Raw genomic sequence first — 15,557 nt, 5'->3', positions numbered from 1 at the left:
AAAAAAAAAAAAAAAAAGTCAGGAAACCCAGAACAGAACAAGACATTTGATCATAAAAAATTTAAAGATTTTAATCTAGAGAAATTTATCATATACTGTCAATAAATAAGTGGTATCTTGTGGGATATATTTGCAACCCATATGACTAATAAAGGATTAATAACTACATGAGGAACCCAACAGAAAAATTACCAAAGGATGTGAATAAGGCAATTACAGAAGATTCCAAACAGCAAGCCAGTAAACACGTGAAAAGAGGTCCAGGCCCTCCTCTGGCACAAAATGCAAATTAACATAATAATAAGATAGCATTTTTTGCCATCAGAGTGACAAAAACTAAAAGGAGAACACACAGCTGATCAAAATTCTAGAAAAACAGTACTCATATATTAAATGTAGAAATGTGAATTAAATGTTAGTGCCTTTTTTAAAGAAAACAATACAGTAATATCTATATGCCATTTAAAATGTATTCTTCAGGGCGCCTGGGTGGCTCAGTGGGTTAAGCCGCTGCCTTCGGCTCAGGTCATGATCTCAGGGTCCTGGGATCAAGTCCCACATCGGGCTCTCTGCTCAGCAGGGAGCCTGCTTCCTCCTCTGTCTCTCTCTGCCTGCCTCTCTGCCTACTTGTGATCTCTCTCTGTCAAATAAGTAAAATCTAAAAAAATAATAATAATAATTAAATAAATAAATAAATAAATAAAATGTATTCTTCAGATTCAGAAGTTAGAAATAAAAACACAAGTAAGTTAGGATACTGTATATACACAGACGTGTTAATTGTAACATTATCTATAGGAAACAAAATAACCAAACTGGAAACATACTGAATGTTTATCAGTAAGAGAATGATTAAGCAAATTTTGCTACATGCATATGTGGACTGTTAAGCAGCCTTTAAAAAATAGAGCTTTTTTTTTTTTTTTTTTTTTTTTTTTAACTAGAGCTGTTCTTGTGGCCTTTGGGGATTTTCATAATTTTCTGTTGAACTAGAAAAGCCAGATGCAGATTTGTGTATGGACTATAATCCTCTGGTAGAATAAACAGCACCCTAAACCTTGATCCCATTTATGTCTGCATGTATGGTCATGCTTCTGTGAATGTGAAAGATGCTGACCAGGCGTTACTGTTAATTATCTTGGGGAAAAGAGTAAGCTTCTCCCTGAAAAAAAAAGAGTATTTCTGTATGGTGTCTGTGTTGAAGCAGCATTGTTAAAGAGCCTCGTTTATATAAAATTGTTTGTGTGTATGGGATATCTAACTGCATAAATCTAAATGAAAGTAGGACCATGAGCTTCTAGAACACCAGGGGGCACTGTTCACACTGCAGTCTTTGTAAATGGTGCTCCGTGGAATTGTGTAACAGGATAGCCCTGCATGAGAGGATGGTCATTGAAGATTGGCATGCTTGTCCTATTACACGGGGGACAATCATATTTTTATGATTACATAAATAACGCAGATCTTTTCACAGTAGTGGATAGGAAATACATGTTTTCCCATAGTAGTACATTTTACCATTAGTGACAGCCAATGCCCTGAACCAAAAAGAACACCAGATCAGGATGTGGGAAACCTGAGTTTTGAATTTGGACTAAGTAGTCCGATCTTCTTGAGTCTCACTTCACTCATCTGATAAATGGAAATCTTACTTACCTTACTACTACTCAGAACTGTTGGGTGATCAAATGGGATATAATGGGTATTTAAACATACAGATTCCCTGATCTAGATAGTGAACCTTTTCAAAAAGGATCTGTGACTAATTCTAACAGTATCTTGCTCAGTAAACGTGTGTTGAATGTTTGAATCCCTAAGGACTATGTAAAGTGACTGGATTTTTTTCAAGCTAAGATAATTATAAGTGCTTTGCAAATAAATATTACAGATACATCCTTGTAGCATTTTCCTGGTACTTAGAAGTATAATGCTTGGTGACTATATCTTGGGGGTTTTGTTACCAGATCGATGAGGTCCTAAGACAGGAAGACAAAGCTGAAGCTATGTCTGGCCATATTGATCAGTTTCTGATAGCCACGTTCATGCAACTAAGACTCATCTACAACACACATATGGCAGATGAGAAATTGGAGAAAGATGAGATCATCAAGCTGTATAGCTGTATCATTGGCAACATGATTTCGGTAAGGCCGCCTCTGTAGAATGTGAGCTTCCCTTCAGTGTCTCATCCTGCCTAGGCTCTAGAGCATGAGTCAGCATAGTTCCAGTGAGTCCTGTGTCACCTATGGGTTTTACTTGGTCTACTGACTAGTTGGCCTTATTGTTGGGATACGTATTACCTAGAATTCCGCTTCCTGCTGTGTCTTCATCAGGCATGGTAGGCCCTGGCTGCATTTCACAGATAATTGCTCACCCTAAAAGTACTTCTGTAACATGAAAGAAGAAGGCAGTCTGGTTAATTTTGGCTATTTCTGGAGGTTTGAGGGAGTCTGGTGATTTTTTTTTTCCCCTCATACTCGAATTTTTTTAATACAGTAAAATTGTTTACTAGAACATGCCATCCATATTTGTCTTCCTTGCTGTATAACACTGGGTTTTGTACCTCTAATGGAAGTATGATTGGATAGCTGTTTCAGATAGAGAGCCTCGCCCGGGAGGCCTCCACCGGCGTCCTGAAAGACCTGATGCACGGCCTCATCACCTTAATGCTGGACTCTCGAATTGAAGATCTAGAGGAAGGACAGCAAGTGATCCGCTCTGTGAACCTCTTGGTGGTGAAGGTGCTGGAGAAGTCAGACCAGACCAACATCCTGAGGTATAACTATAATCTCACCCCTAGAGCCTGGAACAGCCTCTCTTTGGTCTACCCATGGAAGCCAGTCACTAGACCAATTATAACTTTAGGTTTGCCTAGTTATGTTGATTTATTACTCTTCTCTTCCTCATGAACCGAAAGTATTCCAACCTGAGACAGCATTAAAATGAGTAACAACTCAGGAAGCCAGCCAGCAGAGTGAGTTTTCTAGAATAGGACTGTAGTGTTTGTTGGTTACCTCCCTCTTTCATGTACATTGCAGGCATTTCTCTCTCAGCTACCAGTGAAAACGAAAAGTAGAGTGAGGAGCTTTACCATTTATCAGGTGGTAACTAAGGAAGCTTAAAGGGTCGACATTTATTTTCTTCACAGCTGAATGCCAGATAATCAGAGACAGTCCTGGTTGACGAGTTCTCAATTTATTAGATGGATACAGTTTCCACTTGGTCTTTCAGTTACTGATTTTAATAGGAATGAATGTTTGAAACCTATTAATGCTAGCATGTTGGGATTTTTTTTTTTTTTAGTGCCCTCCTTGTTTTGCTCCAAGACAGCCTGCTAGCAACAGCCAGTTCTCCCAAATTCTCAGAGCTTGTTATGAAGGTAAAGTGGAAATAATTTGATCTCTTATATTTCAGAGATGCAATACTTTGTTAAAGTGTTGGGGAAAGGGAAGTTGAAAGTGAGACAGGGGCGCCTGGGTGGCTCAGTCATTGGGCGTCTGCCTTCAGATCAGGTCATGATCCCATCGCAGCATCCTGGGATCAAGTCCCGCATCGGGCTCCCTGCTCAGCAGAGAGCCTGCTTCTCCCTCTCGCTCTCCTCACCCTGCTTGTGTTCCCTCTCTCGCTATCTCTGTCAAACAAACAAAATCTTCAAAAAAGGAAAAACATAAAAAATTGACTGGGCAGGGGCGCCTGGGTGGCTCAGTGGGTTAAAGCCTCTGCCTTCGGCTCAGGTCATGATCCCAGAGTTCTGGGATCAAGCCCCGCATCGGGCTCTCTGCTCAGCGGGGAGCCTACTTCCTGCTCTCTTTCTCTCTCTGCCTGCCTCTCTGCCTACTTGTGATTTCTGTCAAATAAATAAATAAAATCTTTAAAAAAAAAAAAAATTGACCAGGGCATACCTGAAAAACATACCTGGTCTCCAATTTATACCCCAAGCTCAGGCCTGAACAGTTCTTGGCCTCAAACAGTGGAAAGGGAGAGACCGTTTGTCCTAGAAACAAATGGCAGTGAGTTTGCTGGGACAAATTTTATACCTTCCAGGGAAACAGATATGTATAGCTCTGTAGTATTCGGTTTCTTCGATGGGAGACCCCACGTGAACATTTCTGCACCATAAATCCTGTTACTACACTGTAACAGAGTTTGTTTCCTTGGGTGAGAGTAGGTTAAGCTGTGTGAACTGCTCTCCTCTCGGATCCCACGCCAGTTCTCCACCTCTTCTCTCTGTTTAAGGCCCATCTCCAAGAAGTGGGAAGGAGGCGTGGGGATGATGACATGGGTGGCTCGTCACACACTAACCGTCTTTCCACAGTGACCCCAGAGCCCAGAGCAGGCGGTGGCAGGAATTATCTTCATTCTTCCGCCACTCCTCTTTTTTGTTTCTTTTTTCAATAGTGTCTCTGGAGAATGGTTCGACTCTTGCCTGATACCATCAACAGCATTAATCTGGACAGAATTCTCCTGGACATACACATTTTCATGAAGGTCTTTCCCAAAGAGAAACTGAAGCAATGCAAAAGCGAATTTCCCATACGGACCCTAAAGACGCTGCTCCACACTTTATGCAAATTGAAAGGACCCAAGGTAAGTGAGCACAGCAGCTGGCCCCTGAAGGAGCTTGAGGAGAATGTTCTGGATATGGCATTGCCATCTGAACGGGCACATCTCCCTCAGATCCTAGACCATCTAACGATGATCGACAACAAGAACGAGTCTGAGCTGGAGGCGCATCTCTGCCGGATGATGAAGCACAGCATGGACCAGACGGGGAGCAAATCCGAGAAGGAGACAGAGAAGGGAGCGTCTCGAATAGTAAGCGGCCTGACCCCGAAGGCTGAGGGTGGCGATCTTGTCGGAGATGTGAGTGCTGGAACCCGCCTTGCTGAGGGTCAAGTGTGAAGGCGCGGGGACTGGCTACAGCGCCGTGCTGTGAGCATTTCCACCTGGAAGTTTCCTTATCTGAACGAGAGAGAACCGTGTGGTCGCCACACAACCACAGGGTGCCGGATAAATCCACGGCGAGCTCTACTTAGGAAGCAGTGGGCCAGGTCCTTCCTCATCAAGTTTAGCTAAAAACCTGCACCTGGAGGCGTTCAGTGTCCCGGAAAGTAGGGGTTTTCTGGCACGCACACTGGTGCTTCTGTTAACCGCAGGAACATACCAGTAAGGTCTGGGTTGTGAGAACTCTCAGGTCTTATCAGTCGTGGGTTCCTAATTAATAACTCAAGTGTAGCCAGTCCTTTGTGTCTTCCATTTGCAGGATGAAAAATCATCAAAGGCCAAAGTGAATGACTTCTTGGCTGAGATTTTTAAGAAGATCGGCTCTAAGGAGAACACGAAAGAGGTGAGAGGCGAAGGATGAGCCAAATGGGCGCCTGCTTGACGGGACGGGCCACTGACTAACGTCCGCCCCCTCTTCCTTTTTCTTGATAACCAGGGCCTGGCGGAGTTATACGAATATAAGAAGAAGTATTCAGATGCTGACATTGAACCGTTTCTGAAAAATTCCTCCCAGTTCTTCCAGAGCTATGTCGAGAGAGGCCTCCGGGTGATTGAGATGGAGAGGGAGGGCAAAGGCCGTCTGCCCGCATCTGCAGGTGCGCTGTGTCCCGCGGCCGCACGCGTGAGCTCAGAGTAGCTCCAGCCCAGGAACTGGAGGTTTTGATTGGCTTTAACTTACATCTGTGCTCCTCAGTCCCTGATGGTCACCAGTGACATCCACACTGCTGCAGTGGCCAACACGGTCACCTGACTTGGCCCATCAGCAGTGTTCTGCAGGGGCAGAGCTCCCTGCCCTTGAAACCGTCTCTTCCCTGCACCTCCGGGTGTCCGTGCTCTCTCGGTCTCCTCGAGCCTGCCTTTCCTGGCCTCTTGCTTCTTGGCCTCTGATTCTTCCTCTCCCTGAATTCTTCATCTTGGCGTTCTCGAGGCTTCAGTCCGTACCGTCTCTTCCTTCTTACTCTCACTCCCTTAACTAACTCGTGTATTCTCATCGCTTGAGATTCCATTTACATGCCAGCGAGGCTCAGGGTTGTCTAGGGTCCAGCTCAAACCTTCCTGATCCCAACACATACATCCTACGCAGTGCCTCCACGTGAGTCTCCAGTAGACATGGTTGACTCAGCGTGTCACAATCTCAGTTCCAGATAGTCCTCCGAAACCTGCTCCGTTAACTTTCTTCTCCATCTCGGATGATGGCAGCTTGGTCCTTCTAGTTTGCTTAGGCCCAAAGCCTTTGAGTCGTGCCCTTCCCTCTGTCGAAGTCCTTTCGGTTCTGCCTGCAAACCCTGCGTGCGGATTTCTAACCCACTTCCCAGGACCTTCACTGCCCCTGCTCCGGTGTGAGTGTGCTCACCTCTCACTGGTGTCTGGCCTGTTCTCCCAGCTGACCTGCTTCCAGTGCGGCCTTCCCGTCATCGTTTGCACACATAGCATCGAAACAGCGCCTCTCATTCTGCAAAGGCTCTCCCTTTCTCAGTAAGAGCAGACGGCCTCACAGAGATCTACAGGGTCCGACATTGTAAGGCCCCCTGTCAGCTCTAGAGCCACACATCTCTTCTATTCACACTGACTCCTGTTCGACCCCAGCCCCCACAGCCTCCCTGCTGTTCTGGAACGCACCAGACCCACACCTGCTGGGGGCCTTTGCCCCAGCTATTTCTGACATGTAGCTTGCTCTTGCCCAAGATAGCCTTGAAACTAGCTCACTCTCTTCCCTCAGATCTTTGTTCAGAAGCCACTGTCTCAGGAGACCTTTCTTAAAAATTCACAGCCTACTCCCATCCCTTGGATCAAGCATATAGAGTGTCCATATGTAGCATGCCGTCCATACGCAGACATTCTGCTTGTCACACTTCAAGGAAAAGACTCTTAAGGTCTTGGAGAGGCATAATTTCAGGTGTTAAAAATAATTGAAGAACCCAACTGAAGCTTCAGCCCAGCAAGATACACAGTGAGAGGCAACATGACTAGAACCTGAAAACCACAAAGGAAACATGGTTTTTTGGTTTTGTTTTTGTTTTTTAAGATTTTATTTATTTGAGAGAGAGACCGTGAGAGAGAGCATGAGAGGGGAGAAGGTCAGAGAGGGAAGCAGACTCCCCATGGAGCTGGGAGCCCGATGCGGGACTTGATTCCAGGACTCCGGGATCATGACCTGAGCCGAAGGCAGATGCCCAACCAACTGAGCCACCCAGGCGCCCAGGAAACATGGTTTTATAGGCAAACAAATCCGAGATTGTAAGAGTAGAAGGTTCGGGGAACTCACAGAAAAGGAAATGTGGAACAGATATGCATGCTCTATTCTGCACAGTGAACAGGGGTCTTTCTTTTAAGGCTCTTGACAGCTGCTTTCTGTAACTGACACCTCCAGGGTCTTCTCTCTGGCTCTAGCTCCTGTAAACAGGAATTTGCACACATAGGCATTTTCACTGTGGAGGGAGTAAGGTTTCAGCCTGACATGGGGATGGATGAGCTTTCACTCCTGTCATTCGGCAGTGCCTGCTGAGTGCCTCCCATGGGCCAGGCAGCAGACGACAGAAACCTCTGCTAGAGTTTAAATTCCACAAGGGCAGAGACAGACACAGAACAACGCACCTAACGAACACTACACTGTTCAGTGTAGACTGTGGCAGGTCAGAGGCAGTAAGCGGACATAGCATGGTTTGCTTGATCGAGTGGGGCCCCCTTTTTTCACTTCCAAAGGCCTTTCTGGTGACAGCCAACATTAGATTGGTGCTCGGGGCCTACACAGCACACAGGCAGCCCGAGCATGTGACCCCACTGATAACGGAGTGGCTCCGTGTGGACAGTGTTCGGACAGCGCCCCTCGCTACTGGCTCTCACGTCCTTCCTCGGTCACTGGCCTCCGATCAGCACATCCTCCGCATGTTTACGTTAAGGATTCCTTTTTTTCCTAGACAGTAACCTTTGGTGCTACTTTTCAACTTACCCTAAGACCTGCTCTTTTTGGCTTATATAAGTGTTCTCTCTGATACCAAATTGGGTGTTTTAAATGCCTACATTTTGTGATTGTTCCTTCTCAGAAATTTAAGAACTGTGATAGATTTTTCTGGTTTTTCCCCTCTCCTGCAAGAATATTGTTCTCCATGCTGAGGGTGACAGATGCGCCCATTCCTGTCCCTCTTTGGGGTGTGTGTTGGACATCTGTGTTTCCGCCTTTGCCCCCTGAACACGCTGTCGCCTCAAGCTCCCTGTGGTCTTCCCCGGTTTGAATAAGCACTCCCCTGTGCGTCACCTAGTCCAGACCTAGTCTAATTACGGCCAGCATTTCAAGGCCAGCGGTTCTTCAGCCAGGCACAGTAGCCTCGGGAGCAGCCTGAGCTTTCGGCTGGCCCAGGCCAGCGGTGGGATGATGGCTTGCAGCCCCCTCGGGTCCCAGGATGCGGGCGGAGGGCGCAGCTTTCGCTCTGCTCTGCTCCGTTGTTTCTTGAAGTTCTCGCTCAGCTTGTCTCCTACATTCCAGAGCCCGTTTATCACCAGCTCCAGATGCGACTCTTGTGGATATCTGGGTCTTCACAGTGGTGTAAACTGTTCCAAATCGTTCCCTGTGGCGACAGATGACCCGGGGCGGTCTGGGAGTGGGACGTGCGTGCATTCGGCGGCCTTACCCCGTTTCCTCTGCAGGCATCTCCCCGCAGACGGAGGTCACGTGTATGCCCGCTCCCACGAGCACGGTGTCCTCCATAGGCAACACAAACGGAGAGGAGGTGGGACCGTCTGTCTACCTGGAAAGGCTCAAGATCCTCCGCCAGCGTTGTGGCCTGGACAACACAAAGGTGCGCTCCTTCCCTCCGCGTGGGGCAGGGCCTGGCCTCTCTTCCCGAGCTGCGGGCTGACCTGGGTCTCCTTCTCTCCGCAGCAAGATGAGCGGCCCCCGCTGACCTCCCTGCTCTCCAAACCAGCAGTCCCCCCTGTCGCCTCTTCCACGGACATGCTGCACAGCAAACTCTCTCAGCTCCGGGAGTCCCGGGAGCAGCACCAACACTCGGACCTGGATTCTAACCAGACCCACTCTTCAGGAACCATGACCACGTCCTCGTCCTCCACAGCGAACATTGATGACTTGAAAAAGAGACTGGAGAGAATAAAGAGCAGTCGCAAGTGAAGCTGCCCCCGCCCCGCGCCCCGCAGCTCTAGGTCACTAAACTCGGCGTCCCCCTCGTGGCAGGGGCTCGGCGGGCCCGGCACTCGGACTGGCAGGACGCGTCCCCGTGCGGGCCAGGAGGGGCGGCCGGGGCGCGGGCCTCTGTCCACACTCTGCTTCTCCGCCCACGCCCTGCCTCTAGCCGACTGTCCATGTCGTAGTTTAGTGTACAGACTTGTAAACAGCTGCCCTCCTCTCGGCTCCGACTAGTCTCCACAGCCTTTGTCTTTTATTTTTAACTGCTCATTTGTAAAGTTGTCCTGATCTTTCCTAGCTTTTCACTCTTAGAAACTCTTTAATAGTTTTCCTTGGAGTTTGTGAGCTCTTCTGCCCGTAGCCCGGAAGGGTCGCTGTATTCTGTATGAACGCATGGCATGATACAACTAATTTAAGAGTCTTTTATAAATAAAGTTTGCATTAACTAGAACGGTCTCCCAAGATGCTCCGTACCTGGGCAGCTTTTTCTGTCATGTGTCCTTGGGACCAGCTAGCCAGCCAGCGAAAGCGGAGAAGGTCCCCCCCGAGGAGCAGCGCCTTGCTGGGGTGCACAGACTCGTGCTTCTCCTCCCTCAAAACAGGAGGCGGCTCCCGAGGGACGGAACAGTCCCTTTGCTGTGCATTCTGAGCTTCTGGGCGTAACTTCCCTCCCACCAGCCCCGTGGCGCCAGGGAGCTCTCACGCTTTCTGCCACTTAGCACGCGAGCTAGGGCCCAGGACAGGCCGGCTGTAGTGCTTTCCACATGGGGACCGGCCTCGGGTTCTGACTGAAGGAGGATGGGGTGCTCAGGGGCTTCCCGCCTGGTTTTCGGGGCCTGAGGCTAGACCCACAGTTGCTTCCCGCTCAGGCTGAATGAGGACTGGAAAGCAAGCAGAGGAGTCCCCTCCAGAATAAATCCGCCAGGGTCTCCCTCCACAGTCAGAAAAGCTCATTAGTACTTAGAAGCTCTGGATTCAGACGGCAGACCTCCTGGGCAGCCAGGAGGGTCAAGGAATTCTTCTAGGTGATATTCTACCCAGCTGGAGCTCAAGCAATGGAAGGTAGACCGAAAGCGAGTGCTCTGTTGATTCTAGTCGAGGCTTTCAGGTGCCCCCTTCCCCTGTGCTGCCCGAAATCACACCTCCACTCCCTTGTAGCGGGAATGCAGGAGTAGGCCTCCCTGGAAGGAAGACGGAGGGTTCGCTCGCTGCTGCCAGACTAGGATGATGCACTTGGAAGGAGTGGCTGTGCTCAGGTCTGGAATTTGCAGGGCTTACAGCTGTGTTGGAGGGAAGCAGCCTTGAGAATGCGTGCCCTTGTTTCAAAAGCAGAGCTGGGATGTTCTAAGTCTTAATCCCTTTCCCCGCTCTGGTGAAAGCTCTGGGCTGCCAAGGTCCTGCAAACTCACTGAACTCCCCGTTTTTACCCAGCTTCCGGGTTGGCCAGAACCAAATAACGAGGACAAGGAACTCCGTCCTAATTCTCTGTTCCTTGATGGACTGAAAAAAGGGAAGGGAAAACACAGGGGAGGGAAGTGGGTACAAGTGCCTACCTTTGGTCCTTTCCCACTTCACACCATGAAGTTTTAAGATCGTAGCTGAAGACCTGAGGCCAAGCACGGTAACCATGGCATCGTCCGGGCTCTTCCGCCACCTCACTCCCAAGCTCAGGAACAGAACTTGGACGCGGTCCTCCAGACAATCATCCAGTGGTCCACCTGCCAGCTGCGGTGTCCAGCTCCCAAGTCACAAATGCCCCGGATGGAAGAGGCAGCAGGCCACGGGGCAAGTCTGGCAAGTCTGTGGCACTCCGTGGAAGGGCAGTGTGTGTCAGAGCCGCGCTCCAGCCTCGACCGGTGACTCTGCCAGCAGTGACGTTGGAGAACATGCTGTGACTGGGCAGCTGCAGAGGCCCATTTCTTAGAAATGCCAGTTGCCCAAGTCTGTAACTACTATGGGAGTGGGAATTCCAGGAAGCAGCCACCACACTGACGAGCTCCTTGTAGGGCCGAGAGGAGGGGGTGGCAGAGGAGCTCTGCCAGCGCCAGGCAGGAGTGGGAATGAGAGCAGCGAGGACTTGCGGACCACGTACTGGGCCCTGCGCTTTCTGCTAAGTGCACGCTGCAAATAACCTAATTTCATCCTCACACCCGTATTAGGTAAGAATGTCCTCATACCTTCTACGGGAGGAAACAGACTCCTGGAAATCATTGACTCATCCATGGTTCTCCCTTTTAAGGGAGTAGCCAGGATATGAAGCCGGGCAGTCTGACTCGGACCCATACTCCTAACCACCCTATCCCACAGTACTCCCAGATGAAGCCACTTAAAATACTTAGCCTTTGGGGGGCGTTAAATCTGATGTCATTTTAATGGTATTCGGAAGGATGTAGGGACTTACTAGGGAAGTCAGAGATAAAGATGTGCCTCCTTACCCTTCTTGCGCTGGTCTGTTCCCCCTGCCTCGCTCTGTTCCTGGGATGAGCACCTTACCGCCCCAATAGCAGAGTGACTGAAAGCCCAGTATCTTCCGTTTCAAGTCCAACTTTAACCCTTCCCAGCTGGTGACCTTGGACAAGATACTTCAAGTCTATCTCCTCGCCAACCTCTTCTGAGCATTAAATGAGGGAACCCATGAGGGCCCTGAGTCTGGAGCATTTCGGGGCTCAGCCCCTCAGGCTGCCACTTCCCTGTCCCCTGCCCTCCCTGCCACCCCCCCCCCCTGCCGATTCTAGGAGTGGTGGACTCGCTAAGTCCTGTTCGTCCAGTCAATGCTGGCTCTTTCTGACCTGCCCACGAACAGCACTGGGAACTTGGAGGCTTGTTGACAGCCACTTTTATTGGAACTATACAGCTTCAGGAACAAACCACAAAAATAATCCTGCTGGATTGGTTTCTATGATTTTGTAGTGAACAGCCCCCTAACTTCCAGACTGATCGATGACCTTCTGTATCCACTTCTTCAGGCGGAACACGTGTGTGTAGAAGCCGTATTTTCCATCCCTGTCACAGCCTTCACCCCATGAGACGATGCCCATTTGATACCAGCGGTTGTTAAAGGGGCTCTGAGGAAGAAATATGGGGTTTCCAAGAGGGTAAGTCCACAGCATGGCAACAGTACCCTGTCAGGCAACCATTCCTGAAAACAGTCCCTCCTTACTCCTCCCGGCCCCCCTAGCCTCCAGCAATGCTTACCTTCATGACAAAGGGTCCCCCACTGTCGCCTTCACAAGCGTCCCCTCGTTTCCCTTCATTGGGCTTGAAACCTTGAGAGAGAACAGCAGGGTTTAGGCGCAGAGCTCACTCTCCCACACCCCCCCTTGAAGACAGCGAGTTGGCGAGTGTACACTTGACCCCTTGTGGTCCTCCTCGACGCCTCGTTCTCTTACCCCACACACGCAGTCCTTCGGCTCGGCTCTCAGCTCCATCTCGGACCCACATCCCAACCGGCCACTTCTCACCGCTTCCGCCCCGGTCACACCACGTGTAACTCTCCCCTGAACAAGTTTCCTGAATTCTGCCCCTCCCCCCACACACACACAATCCATTCGCTACTCAACAGGCAAAAGGAGTTAAAAAGAAAATACTTTAGACCTCCAGGTGGCTTGAGGATAAGGGCAGTTGCCTTTATCCAAAACTGCCCTCATACCCTCCATAAAAAATATGGAACAACGTGAAGACCGACAGAAGCCACACACACACACACACACACACACACACACACACTCATCATCACCGGAATACAGAGAACACCCAAACTTCAAATCAATTTAATATATTTAATTATTTAATTAACTAATTATGTTAATAGTTAACACTCGTGGAGATGAGGCTGTAAATATCGCTGGATAAAAGCAGTGGGTGCGGCTGAATCGGAATCTTGTAAATGACCCTGAACACGTGTGAATGGCAACTAAATCGATCCACACCAAGGTACTAGAGGAAAACAAACAAACCAAAAATATACGAAAAAAACTCCTCAGCAAACAAAAATTGTCCCCCAAAACACCACCATGAGATAGAAGAAAACTATAACCGAATTAAATTTCCTCAAGCCAGTTTGTACGCTGTAACAAACACCTTGCATCAGAAATCCAAAAATTAGAAATAAATCAACAAAACAATAGCAAGAAATGCAAAGCAGAAAGAGGCTGAAATGGAAGTCAGCCCAAGGAAGAAATCTGAATCTCGCAAAAAGAAAAATAAAACTATGGAATAAAACTAATATTTATGATATAAGCCAAGAAAACTTCACGGAAATAAAATAAGATTTGGGGGTGTATTATGCTGAAAGGGGCCACACTGGGCTGCTGACCAGACTGCCCGAAGCTCTCCACTCTGAGACAGAGCCCAGAAAAACTTCAGGATGAAGGAAAAAGCCCTCAAGGCGTCCAAGCAAGAGACCAAACACCTTACAAGTTCCAAAGAATGACTCCAGAATCTGATTTTTCAAAAACAACATACAAAGTAAGCAACAACAAAGGCATACTTAAAAAAAAAAAAAAAATCAAAGGAAATGTAAGCCACGGATTTTATATGCAGCCAAGCAGAGCTTAAGGTGTCAAGACAACAGAAGAACAATTATAAACACATGGAAACAGGAAAGTCTACACCCATAACCATTATTGGAGCATCTACTAAACGACAGGCTTCATCCAAACAAGTGATGGAAGCTTCGGTAAAAGGGCTGATTAACTGTTCCGACAAGTAGAAGAAAATGCATCTAAAAACATCAAAATCCACGGGCCTGGGTGGCTCAGTTGGTTAAGCCTCTGCCTTCGGCTCAGGTCATGATCTCAGGGTCCTGGGATCGAGCCCCACATCAGGCTCTCTGCTCAGCAGGGAGCCTGCTTCCCCCCCCACCCTCTCTGCCTGCCTCTCTGCCTACTTGTGATCTCTCTCTCTCTGTCAAATAAATAAATAAAATAAAAAATAAAAATATCAAAGATCTTGAAAGAGGAAAGTAAACTCCCTGACTGCTGTATACCCAATAGATGGGAATGAACAATTTAAAAGTCATAAAAGAAGGAACTGGGCACCTGGGTGGCTCAGTTGGTTAAGCAACTGCCTTCAGCTCAGATCATGATTCTGGAGTCTCTGGATTGAGTCCCAATAAGGATCCCAGCTTTAAGGAGAGTCTGCTTCTCCCTCTGACCTTCTCCCCTCTCATGCTCTCACTCTCTCTCCCACAAATAAATAAATAAAATCTTTACTAAAAAAAGAGAAAGAAAGAAAGAAGGAACTATGGGCATTTCAAAAAGGTAGGAGCCCAAAAGATAATCACTGGAACAAAAATGCAAACCTTCCTAAATATGTATATTTAAAAGCACACACAAAATAAAGATTGCACAGGGAAAAAGCAGAGCAGATGAAACATAATTACAAAATAATATGAATTAATACTTATCCAATCACAATAAATAGGAATGGGCTTAACTCACCTTTTAAAAAAGAAAAAGATTTTTAGTTTGACTCGCGAAAAGCAAGACCCAACTATGCTGGATATAAAAGGCAAAACAAAGTGATTCATAGAGGTTAAAAGTAATGGGATGGACAAGGTATATCAGGTTAATGGAAACCACACAGTAGAGACGGTGATCCTGAAATTGAAAATAATGTGAAGAAGTACACTTTTAACGCTAAAAGCCACAATTTGCAATGAATGAGTAACAGTTATGAATATCTGCACTGACCAGCACAGCAGCCACATTTATAAAGCAATTCAAGGAGACAGAAATACACTGGCAGAATTTAACACGAACACGGTATAAGACAGATCAAGTGAACTGAAAATAAATAAGGATATAAATGACCTAAGCCGGGACGCCTGGCTGGCTCAGTCAGTGAAGCACGTGCCTCTTGATCTTGGGGTTGTGAGGTCAAGCCCCATGAACCCCCATGTTGGATGTAGAAATTACTGAAAAATAAAACCTTTAAAAATAAATAAAAATAAATGACCTAGATAACAAGTGATAAGGTACTTTTTTTTTATACTTTCTGGATATGAATCAACCTTTACACATGGATAACTGAGAACATACCTACACATCTCCAGTATACACATAACAGTCACAAAAATTGGTCAAATAGCTCTCTTGCAAAAAAAAAGAAATCAGTTTCATAAAGTAGAAATACTACAAACAGGGGCACCTGGGTGGCTCAGTGGGTTAAGCCACTGCCTTCGGCTCAGGTCATGATCTCAGGGTTCTGGGATCGAGCCCCGCATTGGGCTCTCTGCTCAGCAGGGAGTCTGCTTCCTCCTCCCTCTCTGCCTGCCTCTCTGCCTACTTGTAATCTTGGTCTGTCAAATAAATAAATAAAATCTTAAAAAAAAGGGCGCCTGGGTGGCTCAGTGGGTTAAGCCGCTGCCTTCGGCTCAGGTCATGATCTCAGGGTCCTGGGATCGAGTCCC

General features: G+C 47.7%; 2 protein-coding genes across 5 annotated transcripts in view; one reads left to right on the top strand and one right to left on the bottom strand.

Annotated features, from left to right (window-relative positions):
• Positions 1 to 9,596, top strand: part of LOC132008464 (cytoskeleton-associated protein 5) — a 106,848-nt gene extending 97,252 nt beyond the window's left edge. For all 4 annotated transcript variants that reach the window (XM_059387112.1, XM_059387109.1, XM_059387111.1 and 1 more), the window contains 9 exons: positions 1,965 to 2,144; positions 2,589 to 2,776; positions 3,304 to 3,379; positions 4,399 to 4,587; positions 4,678 to 4,815; positions 5,264 to 5,347; positions 5,441 to 5,600; positions 8,650 to 8,801; positions 8,885 to 9,596. In XM_059387112.1, coding sequence (XP_059243095.1) covers positions 1,965 to 2,144; positions 2,589 to 2,776; positions 3,304 to 3,379; positions 4,399 to 4,587; positions 4,678 to 4,815; positions 5,264 to 5,347; positions 5,441 to 5,600; positions 8,650 to 8,801; positions 8,885 to 9,130 — 1,413 coding nt within the window. In that variant the 3' untranslated portion in view covers positions 9,131 to 9,596. The remainder of the gene's footprint in view (positions 1 to 1,964; positions 2,145 to 2,588; positions 2,777 to 3,303; positions 3,380 to 4,398; positions 4,588 to 4,677; positions 4,816 to 5,263; positions 5,348 to 5,440; positions 5,601 to 8,649; positions 8,802 to 8,884) is intronic.
• A 2,368-nt stretch (positions 9,597 to 11,964) lies between these two features.
• Positions 11,965 to 15,557, bottom strand: part of LOC132008408 (prothrombin) — a 15,135-nt gene continuing 11,542 nt past the window's right edge. The window contains exons 13-14 of the mRNA XM_059386952.1: positions 12,341 to 12,411; positions 11,965 to 12,210 (exon numbers count right to left, since the gene is read on the bottom strand). Of these exons, the coding sequence (XP_059242935.1) occupies positions 12,067 to 12,210; positions 12,341 to 12,411 (215 nt within the window). The 3' untranslated portion in view covers positions 11,965 to 12,066. The remainder of the gene's footprint in view (positions 12,211 to 12,340; positions 12,412 to 15,557) is intronic.

Source organism: Mustela nigripes, unplaced genomic scaffold (genome assembly GCF_022355385.1).
Source record: "Mustela nigripes isolate SB6536 unplaced genomic scaffold, MUSNIG.SB6536 HiC_scaffold_148, whole genome shotgun sequence".
In the NCBI taxonomy this organism is placed as follows: Eukaryota; Metazoa; Chordata; class Mammalia; order Carnivora; family Mustelidae; genus Mustela; species Mustela nigripes.
This window is presented reverse-complemented; position numbering and strand designations above follow the sequence as displayed.